The 27801-nt window shown below is 43.1% G+C and overlaps 1 protein-coding gene across 5 annotated transcripts in view; it reads right to left on the reverse strand.

The window, feature by feature from the left end:
* KCNAB1 (potassium voltage-gated channel subfamily A member regulatory beta subunit 1) overlaps positions 1-27801 on the reverse strand; it is a 411284-nt gene that overhangs the window by 95429 nt on the left and 288054 nt on the right. For all 5 annotated transcript variants that reach the window (XM_029215066.1, XM_029215069.1, XM_029215070.1 and 2 more), the window contains exon 2: positions 16278-16321. In XM_029215066.1, coding sequence (XP_029070899.1) covers positions 16278-16321 — 44 coding nt within the window. The remainder of the gene's footprint in view (positions 1-16277; positions 16322-27801) is intronic.

Raw genomic sequence — 27801 nt, forward strand, 5'->3', positions numbered from 1 at the left:
AGACAACGATGAACACTTTTTGGAGAACTTACGTTGTGCCAGGCGCTGTGCTACACACTTTATAGACATGATCTCATTTGGAACTCATGACCACTCTGATTTGAGTTTATTTGCTGGGGAGGGGGAGGGGGTGGTTGAGCCGGGATGTGAGCCCAGGCAGAGTGACTCCACAGTCCACACCCTCAACAATTTCAGTAGTATATGCCAAGTGTCTAGTACAGTACCGAGCATACAACAGGTGCTCACTAAATGTTACTTTCCTTCTTATCTTCCTGAGAGATACTATTTGAAGCAGCAGAAGTTCCATAGGAAGATAAATGACTTTTCCTGAGATGGCAGTGAAAGCCAAAGTCAACATTGGAATGCACCAATTCTAACAGTCTACTCATCTCAACAAAGCTCAGGAAGATTTATTATTACAGATCATTCTGAAGTGACACACGGAGAGTGATGAATAGACTAAAACGTCAAAAATGCTGCTAAATTCTGAGTTTCAATTGGACTAAAGCTAGATGAAAGACAAACACCCCACATGGTACTTGTTTCTTCACTGGGCACCAGAAGTGGCATCCGTCTTGTTCTCTGGTTGTGCCTCCTGCATGCTGCCTGGGAATCCAAATCTCTGAAGTGCTCAAAGCCTCCATGGTGGACCCAGCCATCTGATGAGCAAGCAACTCAGGTGGCGAGCCGGCCAGCTATCCTCAACTCTGGCCCAGTTAGTAGGACCACTTGGGAGCTGATACCCTGCCCCACCCCAGATATTGTAGTCTGGTTGATCTGAGGAAGTGCCCAGGCACAGGTATTTTTTAAAAGCTCCCATGCAACTGTACTGGTAGCCAGAGTTGAAAACTGGGCTAGGCAGCAGTCAGGATGTCATTGAATGAACTTAATCCCTCTGCAAGCTCCCAGTTTGATGGGAAGCCCCAGAGTGGTAGGGAGAGAGACATTACGTACTGGGCCCAGAGGCTGAAGAACAATTCAACAAAGAAGGTGGAAGTTGCCTTTTTAGAGTCTTTAGCCCTGACCACATAAAGGGTTACAGACTATTCTTTCAAGATGCTCTCTTTGGCACTTTGCCCTTCATTTTATTAGTACTATTAATCTTCTGCAAAAATCCCAGGGGCAGTAAATGACTGCAGCAAAAATAGCTTAGTGGAAATAAAAAAGGGTGGAATAAAAAAGAGCATCAGCAGTCTTGTTTTCTGGGACAAGATTACAAGGGCCACCAATCCTAACAGAATAGGGTACAAGTTAGACACATCAGTTTGATGGGGTCAGGGTGGAATTTCTCCCACTGGTGCCATATAGAATGATTACTTCATTATGGAAAGTTGAAAGCTTCGCTGAAGCCTAGTCAGAGATGGGCTATGAGATCATTATACTGTTCCTACATGTTTTATTACCTCTAAGACAACTCTTGATTTTTCACTAACAGGTTTTCATGTCTATGGCACCCGTATTCAAAAGAAATACAAAGTTCACTCCAAAGACAAACGTAAATGCATGTTCAGTTTTCTGTGTCACTGTCCCCTCTCTTATCAGAGGTAGTTGAGAGTCCACTGTCTTTTCCTTATGTCTGTCTCCAGTGGCTCAACTGGAAGGGCAACACAGCAGCCACTAAAGTGTCCGAATAAAGTGCCCAGTCTTTTTAAAGTCACACTGGTACTGAAACTACATTTAGCACACCCTGGAATTTGCAAACTCTCAAGTATAAAACTCAGTTTCAGAAAATGTAGGCAATGATTATCAGAAGAAACCATAGTAAAGGTTGATGGGGTGGAAACAGAAGACCACAACAGTGCCATGAAAAATAGAACTGAACTTGCACACAAGAGAACTTGGGTGGAGGTGTGCCTCATTTGTATTCCAAATATAGGCATTAATGACCAGGTCATAAGCCCTCGCATGCTACAAGCTGTCACTCTTGCAGATTTTGTGTAGGTACATCCCCACACACGTTGTCCTCAAACTCTTTACCTTCCTCCAGTCTATCTATTCTGACTTCAATTCCTTCCTTAACCAGGGAGCTTAGGCTAGCTGGATGACGTGGTTCACCATTTAGAAGATTCTCTTGCCCTATTCTCAGCTCCATTACTTCACTGTTCCTTCATTTCACCTGCCTGGCAAAAGTTCACACCTGGATGAGTCTGACTGTCCGGCTGCTCATCACCTGTAACCAAGATGCTGAGCTGTGTTGGAGAAAATCACGGACTGCAGAGAAACATGCATCGTAAATTCTTGATCTACAGTAACTACACAGAGAGCCCACCAGTCCTCTGCTTTTTAATCATTCCCCCCACCCCGTTTGGATTTCAAACCTGCCCTACTTTTCTCAACCTCAGTCCTACCTCCTCCTTCTTTAATGTCACCAGATAAACCTGCCTCCTGCTTCACAGAGAACATAAAAGAAATAAAATGTAAACCCCTCTACTTCCTGCTACCAAAGCTATCAAACTATCAGATGTGACTGCCCATTTCCATGTGGGCTTCCAGCTGCCTCTGGTATGAGAACAGCCCACCTCCCTCACCCTCAGGTGGGTGTGTGCTCAACACTGGCTTCTGAGGCAAGGGAGCACAGAATAAGACAACACCCATCCTTTCCTCCTTTATTCCTGTCCCTGTGGAAGAATGTCCCTTTTCCTTCCAAGGCTGTTTCTCTGCTGATCCCATCTCCTTGCTCCTTCTCAGGGCCCTCACTCCATTGATTATCATCTCTCATTACTGCATCTTCTCTTTGCTTGAATTCTACTTTTTTTTTTTTTTATTGGAGTAGAGTTGCTTTACAATGTTGTGTTAGTTTCTGCTGTACAGCAAAGTGAATCAGCTCTACGTATACATATAACCCCTCTTCCTTGGAGTTTCTTCCGATTTAGGTCATCACAGAGCACTGAGTAGAGTTCCCTGTGCTATACAGTCTGTTCTCATTAGCTATCTATTTTATACATAGTAGTGTATATATATAAATCCCAATCTTCCAATCCATCCCACCCCCCACTTTATTTCATTAATTTTACACCCACATTTCACTTACTTTTGGTTCATATTTGTCTGATTTTTATTTGCCTGTTTAAAAATTTTCCATTTATCTCCATCCTCTTCCTTAAAGAAGGTATCTAGGAACTTTTTTTTTTTAACCCAATCTCTGAAACTTTGTAATTTACTACACTGACACCTATGTTAGTTCTTTACTTCAGATATTTTATGCTTTTAAAAACACTTCCTTTTGTATTTTACCAGTCTTTTGCTAATTTGGTCAAGCCTCCTTTACCTCACAGTCCCCCTACATATTCTGCGCAGGATCTGTGTATACGCTCACAGTGTGATCAACTGGGCTGTCGGTTAGTGGGCAATTAACTGACTGTTACATTTAATCTTCTGTAAAAGTGAGAATATTTGAGTCGTTTGCAGCCTGTCTCCTTGCCTCTATTCCCAGTCCTCTTGAATTTGCTGTCTGCAGTGTGACCACAGTGCCCAGAGTGAGCTTCCTAAAATGCATCTGGCCAAGCAACACCTGGAGTGAAGTATTTCAGCGACTCCTCATCACAAAACAGATACATTCCAAGCTTCGTGGCATGGCTTCCAACGTTATTCATAATCTTCCCAAAGTCATCTCTCATCATTTTCTCTCCCACATAGTTCCTTCTCCAGGCCATGCTGGTTTAGACTCCCAGGCTTCTCTTCCTGAAATTTATTTATCAATTCATTTAGAAAATACTTATTGAGCCCCATAATTTTTCAGAGCCATGCCAGATGGTGGGGTCAAAATGGCAAATAATAATAACGGTTTCTTTTTCCTGGAGCTCCCAGTCCAGTGGGGAAGACAGAAAAATACCACATCCTGGTAAGAGGGGCTGTGATGAGAACTAACAGGAAGCCTCTGTCTAGACGTGGATGTCAGGAAAGTAACCATCAAACCTAGATCTGAGTGAAGGGTAAGTAGGAAATTTCTTTAAAAGGAATGCCTGTGGCTTTTTTTCCTTATCCACCTGACAGATTCCTATCCATCCTTCAAAACCCCACCGCCCCTATCAGCACCTTCCTCATTCCCCAGAAGAGGTGGTTGCTTCATCACCTGTGCCATTTCTGTGTCCTATACCTCTATCTCTCTGTCTCTCTACCTCTATTATTGTTAAACTGCTTTTTTCCTTGTTTTCTCTTTGACCTGGCTCTATCCTACCCTATTCATCCTTTCATACTCAGCTCAGATATTTCTTGCCCCAGGAATCCTTCCATGATCTCCTCTTAGGCAGCCCTCATATGTGTTCACATGCACCTCATATTTCTCTCAGAGCCCTGGTCACACTGTAATTCATTCATTCATTCATTCATTCTATAAATGAGTATATATAAGCAGCTTCTCTGATCTAGGCATGTGTTCTGAACTGATAATCAAGCAGGTAATAAGTCAGACTAATAAGCTATCACCAGCAAACATAAATGCAAGGTGTCCTCTGGGGGCACACAGCCCAAGGATCTCATTTTGCCTGGGAATCAGGTCACTGCCCCCTCCCCGCCTCCCCGTTTGTGGGCTGTGTGAGGGTGGCCACTGGTGCTCTGGAGTGTTTTTTCTCCTGTTTCCCCAGCATGCCGTCTGGCACATCTTGTGAAATCTTTGGACACACAAATGAAGGAGAGGAGTGCTGATCCCGTGCTTTCCAGGGATGATGGAATCAGCCTCAGTTTCTACCCTCTAAGAGCTCAAACTGAGACATGGGTGGCATCAGAGGCAGCCCATCCACCAGCAGGACCAGGGCAGCCAACCAGCCCTCCCAGGAAGGCGCTGGAAGGAAGGGTGACTGGAATGGTGTGACAGGTAACAAAGCCAGACAGAGGGTCACCCCTAGAAATGAGTCTCAGGGCCAGTCTTGCCTTCTGTCTTCAGCCAGAAGCAGTTAAGTATCACCACTGAAAGCAGGTTGGCTGAGTTGGGCTACAGTTTCTGCTCAGAAAGGGCCAAAGGAAAGGGTGGCATAGAGCAGAGTGTGGAGAAACGGGAAGGAAGGTAGAGTAAGAGACTAAGAAGAAACATGACAAGTTCCCCCAGAAAACTTGTTTCTAGTAATTGCAAGCAGAGCCAAGCCAGGACCTTCATCTCCTGTTTCCTTCTCTTCAGCCTGAAGAAATCCCCGTGGTTAGATTGTCAGTGCTAATTTAGCTACAGCTCATTACCTCATCACCCATTTTCTGTAACTGCATGTTGGGTAACCTCCTCCTCCTCCTCTCATTTTAATTAGCAGTCAGATATAAAGTGAGCATTGATGGTATTTTCTGCATTGCTCTCCTGGAGGTCCTCCTTTGCATATTCCAGGTGTTAGGATGAAGCTTTTATTTGCAAATGAGACTCAGGTCTCACTGATCCTTCAACATGATGGGGAAGTATTAAAAAGGCAAAGCTACATGTTTATCCTGCTGAGGAAAATTCTGCCCATTAGGCAAACTGAGGAAGCAGAAGGTAAGCATGAGCTGACTCAGCAAACTGTGAGCATACCTCATGCTACAGAAAGGGCTGGGAGAATTTTGATTTTAAACCTTGGCTACCAAAGACACAGAAAAGGTTCAGATAAGCTAAAATAAGTGGGGGAAGGGCTTTCAGGATCCAGGGATATCTTTTCTTCTTAACTCAGAGCAGAGAAACTCAGGGCACTTTAAGCAAGAGTGCTTTAAATTTCCTTTAGGAATCTGCATTCTGTGGTTGGGGTGGATTTAAACCCTTCCCCAGCTTCAGGGGTGGTTCTTGATTGCCGGCAGTTCTTCAGTGACTGATTCACAGATGGATATATAAGGCAGTCAGAGCCAATGGGATATACGGCTTGGAGCATGTGCAGCCATCTTGTCACTCTGAGGGCAGCCTGAGAATGGACAAGCCTCCAGCTTGCAGAGCTCATAGTCTGATCCCTGGATCAAGCCATTTGGGTCCACTGTCCCTATGAGACTAAAAATTTCTGTTTCTGCTTAAGCTGATGCTTTCGCTTTGCTTCAAACTGGGTTTTCTGTTCACTGACTCTAGAAGGCTCCTGGTTGGTTTAGTAGTGCTAAAAATAACTGGGATTTTATTCCTAACTTCATCCAGCTGAGGCCTCAAAGGCCTACATACAAATCTCCATACATTTCCCCTCAGTGTGTTAACCCACAGCAGCCTACCCCTCAGGCATTTATACTGCCCTCCAGGAATGGCTCCCCACGGCCCTGCCTCACTTAAGCCAAGCACACCAGAGGCATGGCCCCAACCATACGAGAGGACAGCACCCCATCGGGTTCCCTCATGTTTTAGCCTCACTATTGGAGTAGCTCAATTGCATGGTTGATTGAAATTGAAACTTTCATTTTGGTTTTTATATTGCAAAGGGTATAGGAGGGAGTTCCCTGGCAGTCCAGTAGTTAAGACTCTGCCCTTCCAATGCAGGGGGCATGGGTTCGATCCCTGGATTTAAAAAAAATAAGGGGGTATAGGAAAATAATCTTATAAATGTACTCTTCATAAATGTAGAGCGTGTATAGGGCACAGTCTGGGTAAACAATATGAATACACTTGCATATACACAGGTATGTTTTTTCTTTGAGTGTAGGAGCTATGGCAGGACTTCATGAGGTCTTTAGGTCTTCAGGGATGCACGGGAGGGAAAGTCATTCAGGGCATCCACACAGAAACAAAAGGTTTGCACTCAGCTGCCTTCTCACTTTGAAATCTCTTACGGGGACAGCTCACCTGATCATGCACCAGGGTCACAGATTCTGGCCCCCATTCTGCCTGTGGAGCTTGGACGGATCTTTGTCTACCCTACTCTGGAGAGTGATGCCAGGAGTTGTTTAGGCTCTGACATTTTCTAGTTCTAAAGTAGAGTAAAGGCACTTTCACCCAGCTGCCACCCTGGAGTCTTAGTGAACTTGACTGTTGCCCATATCACGGCTGATAGAGCTGGAGGGGGCCTTACATGCCTGGTCCAGCTGTTCACTTCTCAAGGAGGAGAGAGGTGCAGAGGGCAGTGGCTGTGGGCCCATGGAGACTGGAGGCGGGGGATGGCGGGGAACAGGCGGCTGGTGGAGGGGCAGGAGATGCGGGCTTTGTCGTCTCTACCACTGGCCTTGAACGAGACATGTCCCCTCTTCCTGCCTCTGTTTTTCTCATCTGTAAAGGCGGGGATGACTGCAATGACTAATTCCTCTCACAGCTGTGAGACCATGTTTACAAACTGTCATCACTTCCAACACATTGCCCATATCTGGGTCTGGGGAAAACCTTTTCTCCCCCACTATCTGATGGTTTTGCAACTACTTGTTTCACTTTTGGATCACAGATTAACAAATGAGGACTACTCATCCTTTTATAACTGCACTGAGGGAGATTAGGGTGTGTGTGTGTGTGTGTGTGTATGTACACTTGAGGTTGTGTAGACTCTTCTGCTTCCTCTTCTCCAGTTCTTCCCTGAACCCAACTCTGACAATGTGCGGGGCATCCGGCTGTCCGTTTGTCACCCAGCTGTGTCTCAGCTCCTGACACCCTCTATGAGGGAAGCAATGGCACATGGCCGGCAGCCACTGATAATTCAGAGGGCAACCAAGCTGTCAGCAATTCTGAAGATGGATTTTATCCATCAAAGCAGAAAATGAGGAAGAAATATTCTAAAACAATTTTATAAAAATATAAATGCCTCTTCATTTTTAATGTGTATGCACCATGGCATTTATTCAAGGTAGATGTTCCAGGAAAAGTGACAAGCCTATAATTCTCTTGTTATATGTTTAATATTCATGCACGATTTAAATTCTGTGGGTATCCTGGTCTTAAGATAGTTCACTCTGTGTTAAGCAAAAAAATTGGTAAACGTTCTGAGAGAAGAAATTGCCCTTTTAAAATTGTTTCTCGTGTCTCAGAGGCATTTTATAAATACTTAATGTTGTCGTTGTTATGTTATTATAATAATAGGAGAGATGGCTAGTTTACACTGGGTTTAGCAACAAGAATGAGAGTCACAAAGGGTGTCAAAAATAATATCATTCATGTTAAACATTTAATGTCATGTTTTCCCAGTGTCAAAATATTTAGTGCAGTGAGAGCATCTCTAAGGCAGAGGGAGATGAGCCAGGAGTACATTCTGCACATATGCAACACATTAAGAAGAAGCCCACACAGTTTAATCATAAGATTCACTGCTTTTGCTCTAGAAGGTTCCCTCGGCTAGGGCAGGGCACAAGGCAGACAGGCCCAGGTGGCAGGCGCTGAATGGAAGGGGAGGTGAGCTCAATCTGCCCACCCCAGGAGCCTTCCCAGGACATTGGCTCCAGAGAACCCCGAGGACAACTCTGAGCTGGGCAGGTTTTCCTCTTGGTGACCGCAGTTCAGGTGGAGATGCCTCAGCCAGCTCCAGGGCCTGGGCCTGGAGGCAGCAGCCAGGATAGAAACGCAGCCAGCACCTGGCTCACCAGGTACCAGTCCACACATGTTGCCATCTCCTTCCACCTGGTGAGGACAACGGGTTCCAACCCTACCACTATGCCTCAGAATCATCGGGACAGTCTTTTTAAAACACCTGTGCCTTGGGAGACTCTTATTCAAAAGGTCTGGGTGGAGACTGGTTATCTGCTTTGTAAAAAGCACCACAGGTAATTCTGCTGTGCAGCCAGAGTTGGGAAGCAACACCTCTTGAAAGACTCAGTGTCTCCAAGGTGTTAAATATTTTACTTTATGACTTCATTCCTTCAAGGATGAAGTGTGAAAGGCCTGCCTGAATGAACACAGGACATGATGATCGTGGAGTCAGTTTGCTCTGCTTGGGAACTACCGCCTTGAGGTTTATGGAAATCAGGCACCAAAGGCACAGGGTGTTCCTTCCCTTCTTCACTGCTAGATCCAGACCCAGCCCTGTCTGGCAGGAACACGTAACATGCCCTCATGACCAGTGAACAGCCCAGGAGGACTCCTTTGGGGATGATGGTCTTCTACATGAGGATCCATATGTGCTCAGCTGAAAAATGAGCAAGTGACCACATACCCCCTGATCTGTGCTCCTCCCACCTTCCCATAACCTTGCTCACTCCCTAGAAATACCTGACTGTTTGCTTTGCCACATATACCTGTGCAATGTTTTACAAATGTAGCAAAATGCTTTTATTAGTTAGGGTTCTCCAGAGAAATAGAACCTTATAATTTCTTATAAAATTTGTTATTATATATTTATATATATATAAATATATTTTATACTTATATATAATTATAATATATAATAAAATATATTTACATAGAGAGAAATTAAGTATATATATATATATAGAGAGAGAGAGAGGAGAGAGAGAGAGAGAGAAAGAGAGAGAGAGGGATTGATTTATTGTAAAGAATTGTGTCCCATGATTGTGAAGGCTGAGAAGTCCCAAGATCTGTCATCTGCAGTTCAGGACGCACGATAACCCACGTATAGATTCAGTCCGAGTCTGAAGGCCTGAGGACCAAAAGCGCCGATGGTGTGTAAGTTCTAGTCCAAAAGCCAGCAGGACCCAGGAAGAGATAATGTTTCATTTTGAGTCCAAGGGTCAGGAAAATCTGATGTTATAGCTCAAAGCAGTCAGGCAGGAGGAGTCCCCTCTTATTCGAGGGGGCTCAGCCTTTTTGCATTATTCAGGCCTTCAGCTGACTGAAGGAGGCCCATCACCCACATTAGGGAAGGCAATCTGCGTTACATAGTCTATGAATTCAAATGTTCATTACATCCAAAGTCATCCTCACGACACGCCCAGAATAACGTCTGACCAATTCAGGCACCCTGTGGCACAGTCACAGTTGACATAAAATTAACAATCACATGCCTTTCCTCCTGCAAGCCTCTTATGTGGAGGGAAGCACGTACATCCCACAGTGAGTGGCACAGGGTAAAGCCTGCCCCTTTTGAGCACCTGTAGGAGCAGCTGCCTGCTGTGGGGTGTCACCTCCAGTGGCATGAATCAGAAGCGGCCCCTGCTCCTAATGTGTGTGGGTAGATGCCCCTTCCATCTGCAGCAGTGAGAGCCCTGCTGCATACTCTGAGCCCCAATCCAGCCTAGACTCGTGTCACTGTGTATAGAGTAGAGCCCCTGGTCCCTGACTCACGTTGGGGATAACCCTCGATGCTGGGCCTCTCTCTATCCCCTCTTCTCACCTCCACTTGGCCTTCTCAGTTTCTGTGTTGATACGTTACTGGAGAAAGCCAAAGAACCAGGTTGGCTGGACCGCAACATTTCATGATTTCTGACTTTCCCTGGATCTTCACTATTACCCACTGTGCATTTTGTCATTCCTTAGAGATTGATCCACGTACCCAGTCATACATTCAATAACTATATTTGTACACCTACTACTTGCTAGATACTGTGATCTGCTGACAGTACGATAGGGGTGTAGAAAAAACAGAGGTGATCTCTGGGAGCATGGAATCTGACAGACTCCAAAAGGCAGGTGTCCTAAACCTGTCCAAATACCTCAGTCCTCTGTATTTGCAGGTGACCTCAGTGACAACCATGGGTTCAGCCTTGTTAGAATTTCCTGGGTCTTTATTTCCAGCTGGAGCTCTCTCCAGCCCTCCCCGTGCCCCCTGGATATCTGAGGCTGAAGCTGGCAGGCTCTCGGGTCTCCTCTTCCCAACACTGCTCCTGCTTCTCCTCCATTCTCCTTCCTCTTACTGCTCCCTCCTGCATCTCCTTCTTCTGAGATTTCAGCCCGTCCATCTACACACCCAACCCAGGAACTGGGGCACCCTCCCCTGCTCAGGTAGACCTCTCATTCTGCATCCCAAGGTCACTGAGTCCTGTTTATTTTTCTTCCTAAAAAATCACCCTCTTCCTGTACATCTTTAATATCACTATCTCATCATCTTGACTCCAGTCTCAACCCTTTTCCCCTCTAATCTAGCCTTCACATCATTGCCGGAAAACAATTGTAATACATCTTATCATGTCCTACTCCTGATCCAAGTTTTTCAATGGCTTTTCACAAGCTGGAGCAGGGTTTTAAAACTCTTTTTTTTTTTGGAAGAAGGATGCTTATTTTCCTTCAAAATGTAATATGAAGCACTAAAAAGAAATGAGCTATCAAACCATGAAAAGACACGGAGGAAACTTAAATGCATATTACTAAGTAAAAGAAGCCAATTGCAAAGGCTAGATACTGTAGGATGTCCATACTATATGAAATTCTGGAAAATGCGAAACTATGAAAACAGTAAAAGGATCAGTGGATGCCAGGTGTTAGGGGTCAGAGAGAAATAAATAGGCAGAGCACAGAGGATTTTAAGGGCAGTGAAACTACTCTGTATGATACTATAATGGCAGATACCTGTCATTACATTTGTCCAAACCCATAGAATGTAAAACACCAAAGTTATACATATACCCAATGTAAACTGTAGTCTTTGGGTGATAATGGTGTGTCAGTGCAGGACTGTAACAAATGTACTACTCTGATGTGGGTTGTTGATAGTGGGGGAAGTTGTGTGCATATGAGGTATGGGGAAATTTCTGCACTTTCTGCTCAATTTTGCTGTGAACCTACTCCTGTTGTAAAACATGAAGTCATTTATGACATATTACATTAAAATTTTACATTTAAATTTACACTAAAAGTCATATTTATATTTTCATTTAGAAAAAGTGGAGCTACATTGATGGAAGTGGTGGCAATGGAAGGAGGAGGGCAGGGAGAGGTGGAGCCCTGTCCGTGCCTCATCCCCCGAGTATTCCCTGAGACCTTGGGGATGTAGGACTTGGAGGAACACCAGAGACCTAGAGGACTAGAGCTCAATGCCTTAGCAAGGCAAACAATGGCCCTCCTGATCAGGCCTAGCTTTCCTTCCAGGCTCGGTTCTTGTGGTTCCCTAATACCCTGCATTCGAAATATGCTGCACATACACTAGTGTTTCCCACAGTACCTCCTGCTCCATGGGTCTCCCTCCAGGCCATTGCTCGTGTTGCCTCCTCTGTCTTGCATCCTTCGCCCTCTTTCTCTACTTAATGACTCCCTTCAAGTCTCAACTCAAGCAGCACTTCCCCTGTGAAGCTGCTCCAGATGCCCCAAAAGACCTTCCTCATGCTTGATTCATCCTGTACTCTCCATCATGGCATCCGTCCAATGCACTATTTTTGTGTGCCTGACTCCTACTATGCTGTGAGCAGTTTGAGAGCAGGGCCCTTGCTTCTTTCATCTGGATATCCCCTGCAACCAGCATGATGCCTGGCTTCCTAAATGTTTGCTGAGAATGAATGAGTGAATGAATGAATGAATACATAAATTCTCTCTTCCTCTCTCAGAAGATGATCCCACTTCCCACTAGACTGAGATGATGTTCAATCACTCTTTGGTGGATTTTCTCCCTTCCCATCAGTTTCTTTGACTTTGGGTCTTGATAGCAGTGGTCAGTGTATTAATAAATCAGTCCAGCCACAGCAGCCCACAGGCAGGTTTCCACTTTATTTTTTTCCCCTATTCTTTTGTTAGCAGAACTGTGTTCCTTTAGATGTATCTTCAGTTCGTCCTTGGGTTATTTCACCTTTCTGCTCCCATTTACATATGCTCTTAGTTTATCAAAAGGAAGCTTGGCAGGGCAAGAAATTCCCAGCCTGTCCTTCTCTGGTGGAGAAGAAAGTCAGAATTGTTAGCTTTAATATGACCTTTAAGGTACTTCAATAAAAGACATCTGTAGTCATGTGATTGCTTGGAATATTTAATACTTAATTTTCAAAGCCTCAGTTGAACACGGGCTGTATCTGAACTGATATCCCAAGCCTATAACAGTAAACCCAGCTCCACCTGGACTTGAGAGCTGAGGTCTGCAGAGCCTGACAAATTATCTAAGCCTGGTGCATTATTCCTTTCTATGATTTTTTTTGGTCTCCTATGGTTTACAGAGGTAGCTCAGAAAAGTTCTCAAAGAATACTTATTCAAGCTTTGTTACCTGTTTTGAATGAAGCCAGTCAATCCCATGAACTTCCTTGTTTCCTCCTAATTTTTCATGCAGTGTCTAATCACAAGCATTCAAGCTCTTAGAAAAAACTTGAAGCTCAAATCAGGACTTTCTGCTCCTGAATCAAGTCTGTTTCAAAGTTCACCAAAACAGCTACAGCTCACACACAGTTTTAAAAAACTGTAGTCTGCCCTCTGGAGACTCATTTACATGTGGCACTTCATAGGCACCTGAATTTTTTATAGTCTTAGGGCTTTTGGTTGATTTTCTCAGTACTTTTGATGAAATTATTTTCCACCATAGATACTGATTCTATGAGATAATTGTGTATGATTACCATATTTCTTAATTCATATTTTCTTAAATTGCTATATTTCTTAATCTCTTTCAATAATAAATAGTGAATAGTTATTTACCATTAAGCACTCTCAAAAAAAGCTAAGGTTAGAATATCCCTGATAATGAATCTACAGGGTCTTTCAAATACAAGTAAGTGGTAACAAAATCAAAGCCATAAATTAAGCAAATGTCAAATTCCCTTAGTCTTATGGGGAGCAAAGGCCACCCTCACCTCCCAAATCATATCATTAAGAAGAATCAGAAAAACTCAGGCATCACTAGCCTTCAATGTTTCTGCAATACTGTAAAAGGAGGCAGAACTTGTTGCCACTGTCTTTTATTTATTTTTTGTTGCCACTATCTTTTATTCTTTCACTACCATCCCTTCCCTGGTCTCCACACTTCCATTCAACAGGGTTCAAGAAACCCTCCTCCCAATTCCTCCCCCCAACTAGCTTTGGATCTCACATCATCAGTCCCCTCATGTTGTAGTCACGCACCCATCCCTAGTCAATCCCTCTCATCTGAAAATTTTAGCTCTGGTTCACTGTCACTCTCTCCAATATTAGTTTTGCCATATGTTTTAGTGATTTCAATGACCCCCAAAGTAATCCTTCCCTGAACCTTTATCTTTCAGGCCCTTGACCTCTTCTGGTCTACTGATCTTGCACTCAGCACAACCTCAGCCACTCTCCCCCAATGGACATGCCTTAGACTTTGTCATTACCAATAGCTGAACCCCCCATGACCGCAGTTTCAAGCATCCCCCTTTCAAACCACCACTTTCTATTCTTCCAACTTACTATCTCTGCTGATCTTACTCCAACAATCCTTTGGGCCTCTGGAGGTACAATTCACTGATCCTGCCCACTTTTCACTGTCCCTCTGCCTCCTCATTTTCCTGGCTTCAGTCCTCATTTTCCTCCCTGCTCAGCTTCAACCCCAAAGTCCACCATTACAATCACCCCTCTGCATAAACTCTCAGCATCTCTGCCTCTCTTTTCTTATCTTATGCCCTTGAAAAACCCCACCTGGACCTGCATGGTTGAACAAGACTGGAGGAAAAACACACAGCCATAGAGATGGTCTCACTTCAAATTTATTAGCATGAATCTCAAGCAGATCCTTAATGCTGTCTGGCCACTTTGATCCATCCCCTTGGTCCATTCACTCTTCTGCTCTCATCATCCTCTCTCTCCTCAAACTTTCAACACCTCCCTTTCATCCTCACTAACAGCTGATGACCTTGCTTCTGATTTCACTGAGAATACAGAAGCAGTAGAAGATAATGTCTAAAGATACCGCCACTGCCACCCCATCAACCCACCTACCAGTCTCAAAGCCCATGTACTCTGCCTTCTTTGTTACGTTCCTCTTGTGTTCTCAAGAAATCATTCCAGGTATTTTTCTTCTCTACTTATCTTAACCATTTTTTTCCTTCTCAAAAGAATTTCTTAATCAGTATGTAAATATACTGTCATTTCTTTTGTGTGTAAAGGTACCCTCTCTGACCACACTTGCCTGTCCAGCTTCCATTCCATTTCTAGGCTTCTCTTTATAAAAATAGTCATCAAAAGAGCAGCCACCAGTGTTTCTCTTTCCATGCTCTCTTAAACCTATTCCAATCATGCATGAGCCCCTGACTCCACCAAAACCGATCTTTTCAAAGTCATCAGTGACTTCCATGTTGCTAAATTGAAGGATCAATTCTTGGCCCTCATCTTGCTTGACCTATGAGCAGCATTTGACAGGGCTGGTCTCCATCCCTCTTGAAACGCTGGATTCTTAGGACTCCCTGGTCTCCTGGTTCTCCTCCTCCATACCCACTGCTTGTTTTCAATGTTCTTTGTTGGCTCTTCCTCATTTCCCCAACTTCTTAATGGACTTCCCAGGTCACAGACCACGTGCTTTTGCTTTCTGTAATATCTATGCTCACTCCCTTAATATTCTTATTCAGTCTCATGGCTTAAACAGTTTCTACATGTTGGTGACTCTCAAGTCATCCTACATCCAGCTCACATCCTCTCTTCTAAACTCTAGATTCATATATCCATTAGCCTATATACCTCTTTTCTTGGATGTCTAATATGTCCCAAATCAATTGGCTCTCCCTCCTTCCTAAGTCTCTCTTCCTTCATTCTTCCACATCTCACTTACTGGCAACTCCATCTTTTCTGTTTCTCAGGCAAAAAAACCCTTACAGTCATCTTTGACTCTTCTCTTTTCTCTTGCATCCCAAATAGAGTCCAACAGAAGATCTGCCAGGCTTGACCTTCAAAACATAGCTATAATCTGACCATTTCTCACTACTTCCTCAGCTACCATCCTGGTCTAGACTGTCTTAGGTTACAGAAATAGTTCTGATGATGTTGAATTGCCTGAACACCAAGGCTGCCTTTTCCCTTGTCTGGGGGATGTCTGGAAGCTGTATGCTACCCCAAGTCTCACACTCAGATTTTACCATTTCAGATTCATTCTTATGATATTAAAATTGCCATCTCTACTTACTATTCTTTAAATATTTACAGCTTCTGGGGGGAAATGTATATATAAAACTTTGTCCCTAAAACATTTAAGGTACATTATAAAAGTACATAAAATACATTAAAATATAGAAAAAAGTGAGAAAATTAGGCAAAGGGAAGATAAGGATAGAAAAAAATTCATATGATGCTGCAGGTGAGGTCAGCATACAAATACATGCCATGAGGTTCTTCACACTTGCTAAATGGGAATAACAGAGGAGTCCCTTCCTCTAAGATGTGCTTTAATATCAGGTTTCTTTTTGCTTAATGGGCCCCCATAAGGCATCATGATCACAGTGGCTCCTTGAGTCTGAGAAGGGGAGGACTGTGTGGGGCAGGAAAGGCTCAGAAGGAGAAATGAGGCAATGTTGGTCACGAAGTACCTTCTCACCTGAGACTGGGTCCTGACCTACACCCCAGTCATTCCCTGGTATCCTTCCCAATCTCCCACCTCCCAGCCCACCCCCACATGATACCCTGAGTACTTACCAAGACCCAAGCAAGAAACTCTGAGTCCTGATTTTCCAAGATTCCTAGAATAAAAATAAAGCAACACATGGTCATTTCATCAGGTGAATTTTAACTGGGAGTATTAAATCTCACTTAAATTTTTTTTTAATTGAAATACAGTTGATTTACAATGTTGTGTTAGTTTCAGGTGTATAAATCTCATTTTTGATGATGTTGCTCCTGACTAGAGCCATGGTAGAGGCAGAGCCTCAGATGCAGGCCTGTGGTTTGGGGAAGAGACTCTTTCATCTCCATTTGGGCACTGGAAAGCCCAAAATGTGCTTAGGCTCAGCACAACAACAAAGTGTCCCCACAAAACATAGCTTTTCAGACCTAATGATCTTCTTCATTAATTTGCTTACAAATGTATTGTCTCTCTCCTTCTAGAATGTGAGTTCCTTGAGGGCAACTTGATGGATAGGGATTATTAAAAGAACAAATACAAAATAATTCTTTAGGCTATTTAAACTAAATTATATATATATATACTTAACATCTTTATTGGAGTATAATTGCTTTACAATGGTGTGTTAGTTTCTGCTGTACAACAAAGTGAATCAGCTATACACATACATATATCCCTATATCTCCTCCCTCTTGAGTCTTCCTCCCACCCTCCCTATCCCATCCCTCTAGGTGGTCACAAAGCACCGAGCTGATTTCCCTGTGCTATGTGGCTGCTTCCCACTACCTATCTATTTTACATTTGGTAGTATATATATGTCCATGCCACTCTCTCACTTCGTCCCAGCTTACCCTTCCCCCTCCCTGTGTCCTCAAGTCCATTCTCTACATGTGTGTCTTTACTCATATCCTGCCCCTAGGTTCTTCAGAACCATTTTTTTTTTTTTTTTTAGATTCCATATATATGTGTTAGCATACGGTATTTGTTTTTCTCTTTCTGACTTACTTCACCCTGTATGACAGACTCCAGGTCCATCCACCTCACTACAAATAACTCAATTTCATTTCTTTTTATGGCTGATATATTAAAAAAAAAAAAAAAAACAAAACACTACACAGGGACTTCCCTGGTGGTCCAGTGGTTAAGAATCTGCCTTCCAAAGCAGGGGATGTGGGTTCGATCCCTGGTCGGGAACTAAGATCCCACGTGCCACGGAGCAACTAAGCCTGTGCACCACAACTACTGAGCTGGCGCCCTCTGGAACCCACATGCCACAACTAGAGAGAAGCCCGCACACTTCAACAAAGAGCCTGTGTGCTGCAACAAACAATCCCGCATGCCGTAACAAAGATCCTGAGTGCTGCAACTAAGACCCAATGCAGCCAAAATGAATGAATGAATGAATGAATAAATAAATAAAATAAAATAAAATAAAAATAAAAAAGCTGAAAATGCAAACCTAAAAAAAAAACTACACAAAATTCCTACAAGAAGGTCGGATACTCCTTAAATGATTCTTCCTTTCCTCATGAACACCTTTGCTTTTCATCCTTAAAAGTTAATCCAGGGAAAGGAAACATATTTTCATTCTCTAAGTAGGGAGAGAACTAGGTGCTCTAATCTTCACTGTAAAGTGTTTGTCTGTGGAGACCCAGACCCAACCCATTTTTCTGTCATCCACCTAACTGCCATCAGAGAAGAAATCAAATTCTCAGAGAGAGGATGCCTCATAGAATTTTGTAGGGGTCCAGTGTGAGGAGATGAATCTTACACTATTGAAACATGGTAGAAAAGTGTATTCCTTATTCTCTGATCAGATGCTCTTATAAGAGCACAACTTTTCTCCTTGCTTCTACCCAAACAAAACAGCACCAACTTTTCCAATAAAATTTTCCACAGCTCGGTTCTTCCAGGTTCTCTCTTGATTCCTCCACAGTTTGCCTTCTTTAGAGCTAGTAACCAGTGCTCTTGTTTTTACATCTATTTGTTTTCCCTGCTTGCTATTATTGTCTATAAAATTCCACCTAAGCAACACATTTCATTTCCTAGCATGGTCCAAAGTACATCACACTGCAGAGTTGAAAGACCCAGTTTTTTCTGCATTTGTTGTAACTAGCTAGGTGACCTTGCAGAAATCACTTCCTTCCTTGGAGTTCAATTTCTTCAGATGGGGTATTTATACTTATGCCATTCATTCAGCATCACTGTGGTGGGGCTGGAGCATGATAATGTATGCTAATGTGTTCACAGTAAACGAATGCAAAGCGTAATTATTTTTGGTGCTTTCTGACTCTACTCACCCTCTCACAGACATAGTGCTAAATTTTCCATATGAATTGGATATGTCCACCTGGCAGGAAACTATCACATAAAGGTATGTGTGAAAAATATTTTGAACTGCTAAATAGGAGAAAAATAATTGGATCTCTCCCATGAAAATAATTTGCACCAGGAATTGTTCTTTTAGTAGTTTCTCAGAAAACCACAGGATGTACAGCCAAAAGATCTTGCTTTGTGGTCTAAAAGTCTACTTTTTTTGGGGGGGGGGGCATGTGGGATATTATTTCCCCTACCAGTGATGGAACCCATGCCCCTTGCAGTTAAGCGCCGAGTCCTAACCACTGGACTGTCAGGGAATTCCCAAAGTCTGCTGATTTTAAAGGATAGGAATCTAGAGCAAAAGCTATATAGTGGGGAGAAAAAAAAAAGACCTACACCAGAACAAAAAAAGCAAAAAAATACATAAGTGAATAACAGTCTTCCAGGTAGAGATACTTGACATTGATGAATTAGTGAAGATTTATTCACAGGTTACCATGTTCAAGGCAACGTGCAAGGACATGCAGATACAGAGAGGAACAAGGCACAGTTCTCTACCCTTAAGGAGTTCTCTATCCTCTACCTTTTCTGAGGGACACAGAAAAGCAACCATATAATCACAATACAGTGGGGTATATCCTCCCATGGAGGTCTTTGAGAGCACATGGAGGAGCTATCTCAGGTTTGTATTTGCATAACTATGTGGGTGTCATGGGGGAAAAGATCAAGGTAAGGAGTTTCATGTAATTTTAATATCTTTCAGTGACTCTGTGCACAATAGGGAACTGTAACTTGGTGCAGAAAACTATGCAAAGGAAGACATTTTTCTAACAAACTCAAATAGGGCAACGTTATGACACTGGGCACTTGCTGAGCAGCACCTCAGCACACAAGGTAGGGAGACCTGCCCTAAGTTTCCTTGCGACAGTGACTTAGGGAGATAATGATCACTCTGCTATGGGTTTGGAAGGCCACACTTGAGAAACTTGAGAGTTGTCAGCCAACACAAACTGCAAAGTAACAAGTACTCAACATGGCCCATTTTATTGCCATTGCTGTTTAAACACCCAGGCCAGATTTTCTGGAATGAAAGCCTTAGAAGATTTTGTACTGTAAGAAAAGTTCAATTAGAGACAAATATTGATACAGTGATGATAGGTCCCGCACTGAGCCTTAGCGTTTTTATTTCCTTTAACTCTTTCTCTGAATATTTTTACCTGCTGGAAGGAATGATTACCAAATAGAGCTCGTTGTTTTTATTTTTTATTTTTAATATTTATTTATTTGGCTGCGCCAGGTCTTAGCTGGAGCACACGGGATCTTTAGTTGTGGCATGTGGGATCTAGTTCCCTGACCAGGGATCGAACCTGGGCCCCCTGCATTGGGAGCAGGGAGTGTTAGTCACTGGACTACCAGGGAATTCCTTACAGTTGGTTGTTTTTAAAGTGAGAGGTATTTTCTGTGCATAAGCCATATCTGGTCTCTAAGTCTTATTTTTTCCAGGGGTAATCCCACGTTCATGTCTGCACAATACTAAGTGGAGGTAGGGTAATTGTTTAGCCCCTCTGATCCATTTAAGCTCTGCTGGATAACAGAAGCCCAAATACTTGACACATTTGATCTAATGAGCCCAAAATACATCATCTGAAAGCTTGTTTGTGTGGCTATAACACTGAATAATGGCCAAATTTACACATCATGCTGGGCTGTGACAGATGTCCTGGAACCTTCTCTATCCCAATCATAAGGAATTTTCATGCACACTTCATGACCTTGTGTGACATTGTGCATTGAAACAACTTAATGTAATTGCATTTTATTTCTTAATTCCTCAGCGTTAGCACAGGTGAGGCCACAAAAAGATTCTGTAAGCACATCAAATGTATAATTAGATTGAATTTCTTTCCCATTTGATTCAAAACAGTTGCATTGTACTGGTTTTCCTATTTTATCTGTGTCAGATATACCAGAAGGAAGTCTCACTGTGTGCATTTTTAGTATGCGCTCCTGTTCAACTCAAAATAAAAGCTCCTCTTTCCCAGGTGAACCTGAGCTGCTCGTCTGCTAATATTAGAAATGAATGACATCAGTATGGGGGCACGGGACACATAGCTTTGTCAGTCAAATTTTGGAAATCCTAAATCTTAAATCAAAGCTTCAGGAAAGAGTTACTGCAGAAGGGATATAGCTTCTTGAGAAGCCAAGGTTACATTTCTTCTTTCTGAAGGCAGAATTGTCCTCTAGTGTCTGAACTTGTTTTAGGACAATGGTTAGTTCCATGGCAGATGCATTAAATATAATTTCTAGTGTCATTCTGTGGAGCATCCATCATGCACTTTTTATTTTAAGGCGATAATAGAACTGTGAGAACTAAAATCCAGTGTCACTTAGGCACAGTATCAAATGCCATTTGATGCTTACAGGTCCTTTACAAATAAAAACATGCTTAAAGCAGAAGATTAGCAACCTAAATGTGCTGTTTCAAACTGCTTGCTTCTGAATACATATATCTTAGACATTACTCAGAGTTGTAAACTGCTTGGAAGAGAGGAATAGCTAGCTAAAATAGGTATCTTGCATTTGACCAAGAAAGATGCATATCGCATAGGACAAAAGTCCCTTATTTAAAGGTTGACACAACAGAGACAACCTGAAAGCACAGGTAAGGGACTCCAGTGGCCTTGTCAAGCTGGCAGAAACAAGTTTGGTTTGACCTGGTTTTCATGTGCTCAGATCATTACAGCATCTGCTGTCTGAGTCTCTACCTGAACAACCTTCTGGTCCCTCTAAATCACACTCCGCTGTGCGCAGTGCCCACCTGGAAGCTACTAGTCAAATCCGGGGTATGGAATGAAAGAAAAAGAAAGAAAGAAAGAAAGAAATGTACACTTAATCTTTCTTGAAAACTCCAGAGCAGAAAGTATGTGCATTTGTCAGCCAGCTGGTTTTGATAGTTGTATGAGAACCGTGAAGGTGACTACAAATGGTAATGACGTTTTCTTATGAGGGCACCGTTCATCACTGTTGATAGTGAATAATGATTCATTTGGAAACCACCAGGCACATAAATGATTTAGCCATGCATTTGGATGACAGACATTGATAAGTAGCACAATGAAACTTTCTTTCCTTTATCTAAGTAGCAGCAAAGTAGAATGGGATTATTTCAGATTTTTTGATTTAAAGGCTCAAGTCATTGTCTGTTGTAAATTCCAACTAGGTTCTTATTCATTTTCTTTGGACATATAAAATCACCTGTTGGTCTGTGTCATTCTAGAAAAGTCTACAGAAGTATGGCAAAAAGAGACTTCCCTATAATTAATTAATTAGTTCAATAGAGACGTACTGAGTTTCAACGACATACCAAGCCTTGTATTAGGGTGTGGGGATGGGCTGAGCAGCAGACAGTTGCTGCTTTCATGGAGCTTACATCATAGAAGGGGAAGCATGTCAAACAGTGAATTGATTATTTGACCATAGTACTAAATAAAAGAACAGTATGCCCTAAGTGAAAAATTGCCCTGTTGGGGAAGCTGACCTGGTCTGGATGGCTAGGAAAAGCTTCCCTAGGGAAGCAGCATTTAAACTGAAATCCAAACAAGTAGGAAGTAACTTAATGAAAAGAGTAGGGATCAGCATTCCAAGCAGAGACAACAGCACATGCAAAGGCTCAGAGGCTGGAGGAAGCAATGGGTAATTGAAGAACTAAAAGAAGTACAGGTCAGGGGAAGAGGACGGTGCAGAGTGAGCCCAGGTGAGTCTGCTGGGCGTGGTACGAAGCAGCTCAAACTGGGCCTTACCGATTATGTTACCGATTTTGGTCTTAATATGAAGGAGTAATGGAAAATTGCTGAAAACCTTAAGCAGAAGAAATGGGGTGAAGGGAGGCAAGAAGAGGAGCTTGGAGGCTGCTTTGGCAATGATGATGATAAGTGATGGTTCAGATTCAGTCCAGGTATTCTTAGTGGGCAAAATCTACAGAACTTGGTGTTTGAATAGGAGGGTGAAAGAGAAGAAGAGGCCATTCTCAGGTTTCTGAATTGGGCAGCTAGGTGAAGAAAGGTGTTTTTCACTGAAGTGGGGTTCATTCGACAAACAGAAGGGTTTTGACCACCTTTGGGCATGTGGGCAAGATATCCACGTTAGTTGCCTGGAGCTCAGAGCAGGGAGAGGGTTTTTCTGGGTATCAAGGGTAATGAGTGCCATGGGCTGGGTTCAGCTGCCAAGGGAGACAGCGTTCAGTTAGAGAGGGGGCCAAGGCTCAGCTTTGAGGGGCTCCAACATTATAGGTGGCCAAGAGGAAGCTACACTGGCAAAGGAAACTGAGAAGGAGGGGTCAAGATGTAGGAGGAAACAAGAAAGTGATGCTGCCAAAGCTAAAGGTGGAGTCAGTTTCAACAGGGTATAAGTGGTCAGTATTGAAGGCTGCGGGAGATCCAGCATCGGGAGGACAGAGGAATGTCCTTCACGTTCAGCCCCACAGGGACTGCTGACGACTTCTGGGCAGTCATTTCAGTGGTTCTGTGAGTGGTTTCAGTGCTCCTGTTCAGTGGTTCTGTGAGTGTCAGGTCGGTCAGACTGAGGAGGGGGAGGTACACAAATAATGCTTACTAACTGTGTGTGACCTTGGACAGGTTACTTCAACTTTTTAAGTCTCTTTCCTCATTCATAAATGGGATATTAATAGCTCACTGCTTTTTATTTTCCAAAGAGTGAGAAAATATAAATACAGCACCAGTCCCAGGATACTTCAGTGTTCAATAACTGCGATTTACTGTCTTCCTTTCTTATTTTCTAGGAAAAGTGGTGTCTCAAACACTGAATCTGGTGAGGTTCTAGTTCAGGTACTAAACCTGTTAGGAGGTTGCCTCTGTGGTTTTCAAGACCTACTTCTGTGACTCTATGATCCTCTTACTTCGTGGATTTGTGCTTAGACATTTGCAAACTTCCTGAATCTATTTCATGTGAATTGTGAGTCATTTTGCTAGAATCATTAGGATAGTGGGAAACAGAGGATAAAGATAGATAAGGTAGGTGAAGGAGAAGGTGACGGTTGGTAAAGGCAGTTTGGAGAAATCATGTGGGTCTGAGAAATTTAGAACGTTTCTTTCGTGATTGCCAGGAGGAGGGAAATGGAGTTGGAACACAAAGTTGTGCGGATGGGGCAGAACTTGGATGTTCTGCAGGGGTGGGGATGGGGAGAAGGGTTGAGAAATGCTCACCAAAATCTACTTATCACTTCAATAAAAGTTACTCACTGCTTTTTCTGTCTCAAGTATCCAAGGCATCAGAATATCTGGAACTCAATAATTCAGAGTCTTAAGTCAGAAGAATCTAGAACCTTTATCTCAGGGCATATCACTTGGGGTTCGTGAACTTGAATGACAAAAAATACATTTTTATTTTCACCAACATCTAACTGAAATGTAGCTTCTCCTTCAAGTATGAATGTAGACAAGAAACCACAGAAGTACCCACATTAACTGTTACTTTGCCACCAAAAGGAATTACAGGTATTTTTCTACCACATCACAGTTGCCTCAAAAAATTATTTGCACTCACCATTTACACTCATCACTTTTTGGAAACTGTGGTATTCGACGCACTCCTAGAGCTTGCTGTTTAATATATTCACAAAGAAGTGCATGGACTTCCCTGGTGGCGCAGTGGTTAAGAATCCTCCTGCCAATGCAGGGGACACAGAGCAGCCCTGGTCCGGGAAGATCCCACATGCCGCGGAGCAACTAAGCCCGTGCACCACAACTACTGAGCCTGCACTCTAGAGCCTGCGTGCCACAACTCCTGAAGCCTGCTCACCTAGAGTCCGGGCTCCACAACAAGCGAAGCCACCGCAATGAGAAGCCTGCGCACCGCAACAAAGAGTAGCCTCTACTCGCCACTAGAGAAAGCCCGCACACAGCAACAAAGACCCAACGCAGCCAAAAATAAATAAAATAAAATAAATAAATTTTAAAAATAAATAACTAAAAAGTGCTTTTAAACACATAACATAAAATATACAGGAATCCGATTAAATGGAAATACAGTTCAAAATATTTAAAATCCAAATTTGTGACCTAGTAAGACATGCACTTCAAAAAAAAAAAAAAGATTCTGAAGAACCTAGGGGCAGGACAGGAATAAAGATGCAGACGTAGAGAATGGACTTGAGGACACGGGGAGGGGGAAGGGTAAGCTGGGACAAAGTGAAAGAGTGGCATGGACATATATACACTACCAAATGTAAAATAGATAGCTAGTGGGAAGCAGCCGCATAGCACAGGGAGATCAGCTCGGTGCTTTGTGTCCACCTAGTGGGGTGGGTTAGGGAGAGTGGGAGGGAGATGCAAGAGGGAGGGGATATGGGGATATATGTGTGTGTATAGCTGATTCACTTTGTTATAAAGCAGAAACTAACATACCATTGTTAAGCAATTACACTCTAATAAAGATGTTAAAAAAAAAGATATGCACGTCTTTGTTTTGTTTTTTTCTTATAAATTTATTTATTTTTGGCTGCATTGGGTCTTCGTTGCTGCACATGGGCTTTCTCTACTTGTGGTGAGCGGGGGCTACTCTTCGTTGCAGTGTGCAGGCTTCTCATTGCGGTGGCTTCTCTTGTTGTGGACCACAGGCTCTAGGCTCGCGGACTTTAGTAGTTGTGGGTTCTTAACCACTGCGCCACCAGTGAAGTCCAAAAGCACTTTTCCTAAGGAGTCTGTAGGCTTCACCAGACTGCTAGAGGGGTCCATGCATCAAGAGTCTCGAATGTAGCTAAAAGAGAAATGTTGTTTTAAAAAAAACCCTCTTGGTTCATCCATCTGCCACAAAGCAACATGAGTTTACAAGCATCTTTTGCAAACTGGGAGGGAAGGCAATCCTGAAAAGTTTTGAAAGCGAAATTAAATATGCCATACCCCAGAGCTACTATTTAAAATGTGTATAATAAAGTTATAGTGTTGGTGTTTATTATCCCTTTGTTTAATTTTAGTAAATTACAAAACATTTTTAAGGCCCTTGCTGAATTTACTTCCAAATTCAGGCCTGCTGCTTGTATTATCTCTACACGGGTATAAATCCATGACCCTAAGGTCTCCCATTACAAGGCTCCTCAAGGGCCTCATCCTCCCACCTACAGCCGGGGAGTCTGCCATGCTTACCCCTGAGGGCAGAGGAGACAGAAAAGGATTTGCCACCCCCAGGGCTCTGGGTTTCAGCATCATGCACGATATTTCTCTTGTAACAATTTACTTTAATGTGATTCATTCATTCAACCATTTCCTATTTCATTCCATATTATATTTGTGTTTGTTTTAACATAAAATAATGTTTCCTTCCTAAATTTTCAAGCAAGTTTGTTGTCTCAGAGATGTGCCATGTTGGTCCCGTGGCTTTACTAGGTATCCCTTGGCACCCTCTGCTGTCCCAGTTTGAGAGGCTTGTCTATAAACTATTATCAGTCATTTATACCTCAGTGTGAAGAGGTTTCAGAGCTTTTTCTTACATAGTTTGGAGGGATTAGAAGGAGCAATCAAGAAATAAAGTACTAAACCTCTGACAGAATTGGAAGGGGGAATAAAAGTGGAGTGGCAGGGGCTTCCCTGGTGGTGCAGTGGTTGAGAGTCCGCCTGCCGATGCAGGGGACGTGGGTTCGTGCCCCGGTCTGGGAGGATCCCACATGCCGTGGAGCGGCTGGGCCCGTGAGCCATGGCCGCTGAGCCTGCGCGTCCGGAGCCTGTGCTCCGCAACAGGAGAGGCCACAGCAGTGAGAGGCCCGCGTACCGCAAAAAAAAAAAAAAAAAAAAAAGTGGAGTGGCAGGAGGATGAAGGAAGTGGGCCCCCAAATGGGAGAACACAGTTTTCCACCTTCCAAATTTTGTCCAAGATCACATCTCTCCTCACAACAGAATGATCACACTTTCCTATGCGAATATCACACATGTACTTGCATTTTCAACACTAAGAAGAGAGAACCTAAAGATTTCAAAGTTTTCTTCACCCTGGGGTGATGATTTATTTTCAAAGAAGTTCCACAAGATGAGGCAAAGGTAAAGCCTTCTCTGTCATCAACTTTGTAATGAGAGCTGTGTTAGTTTCCACTGTAATGAGCTGTGTCGTTTTCAAAGGCAAAGTAAAACAAACAAAAAAGCATCTGAGACAGAGCTCATGCTCCGCATCTTTCCAACTCCGCATCTTTCCAATTCCTTTTACTGTGCGTGAATTTCTTGCTTTCTCTTTAGAAAGTAAAGTCAGCCATGTGATGGAGACTGAGGCATGATCCCGACTGAGGGGCAGGGTGATATTTAAATATGCACTTAATCAAAAGTATAAGGTTGCTTCTAGCCATTATGCATTAGTTTGCCTTTCACTTTCCTTGACAGAGGAACATAAAATTAATGCCTGTTTTCTCTGTGTGCCCAATCCTTTACACCTGCTGTCAGAGTGCCATATATCACGGCGCATATTGTATTCATTGTGTACAAGGTTGTTTCTCCTTCCAGACTGAGATCTGTGAGGGTAGTGACTGTGTCTAGCGCATCTGTTTATTCCCAGCACTTAGCAAAGTCCTGGGCACATAGTTGGTGTTCAGTGATGCTCACAGTGGGTGCTCTGATGCCATCGTTTTGCTGTGGATAAGGACTGCATTGTCACTCACTTGTTCTACTCTTGTTGGCTAGGGAGGCTCTGTGGTTTACTGGGAAACACTGGGCAGCATAGTGTGGTGATGATATACTTATAGTGAAGAAGTGCCTGTACTATTTCCTATCATTGAAACCTTGGGAAGTTACCAAACCTCTCTGTGCCCCATACGTTACTGGGGATAATAATAGAAGCTACCTCACAGGGTTGTTGTGAGGTTTAAGTGTGAGGATTAAAGCCTTTAAAGTAATGCTTCACACATGGTAAATGCTAAGTGCAAGCTGTTATCAGATAGACACAGGTTTGAATCCAAGCTCTGTTCCTGGTAGCTATGGACATCTCATTTCACCTCTATAGGTTCCCTCTTCTGTAAAATGAGGTTCTATGCCCTCCCTGAGCGGAGGGATACAGTAAACATTGTAGCCTTTCACTCTTTCAACCAATGTAGGTGTTAGGGCGCCTTCTTCTATTTTACAAGAGGCTGGAGCTTGGGAACCCGCTTAGCAAGATGCATTCTATCCATACCATTCCTCTTCTCCCTGACCCTTCAGTTAAGTGTGGTCACTGTTCCAATGGGAGGGTGAATCCCAGCCCTTGAGTATTTACAGCCTCAAAGCCTAGAGCTGGGGCTAAAGGGAG

This window comes from Monodon monoceros, unplaced genomic scaffold, assembly GCF_005190385.1.
Source record: "Monodon monoceros isolate NGI ecotype Baffin Bay Population unplaced genomic scaffold, NGI_Narwhal_1 Super_Scaffold_11, whole genome shotgun sequence".
NCBI classification, from domain to species: Eukaryota; Metazoa; Chordata; class Mammalia; order Artiodactyla; family Monodontidae; genus Monodon; species Monodon monoceros.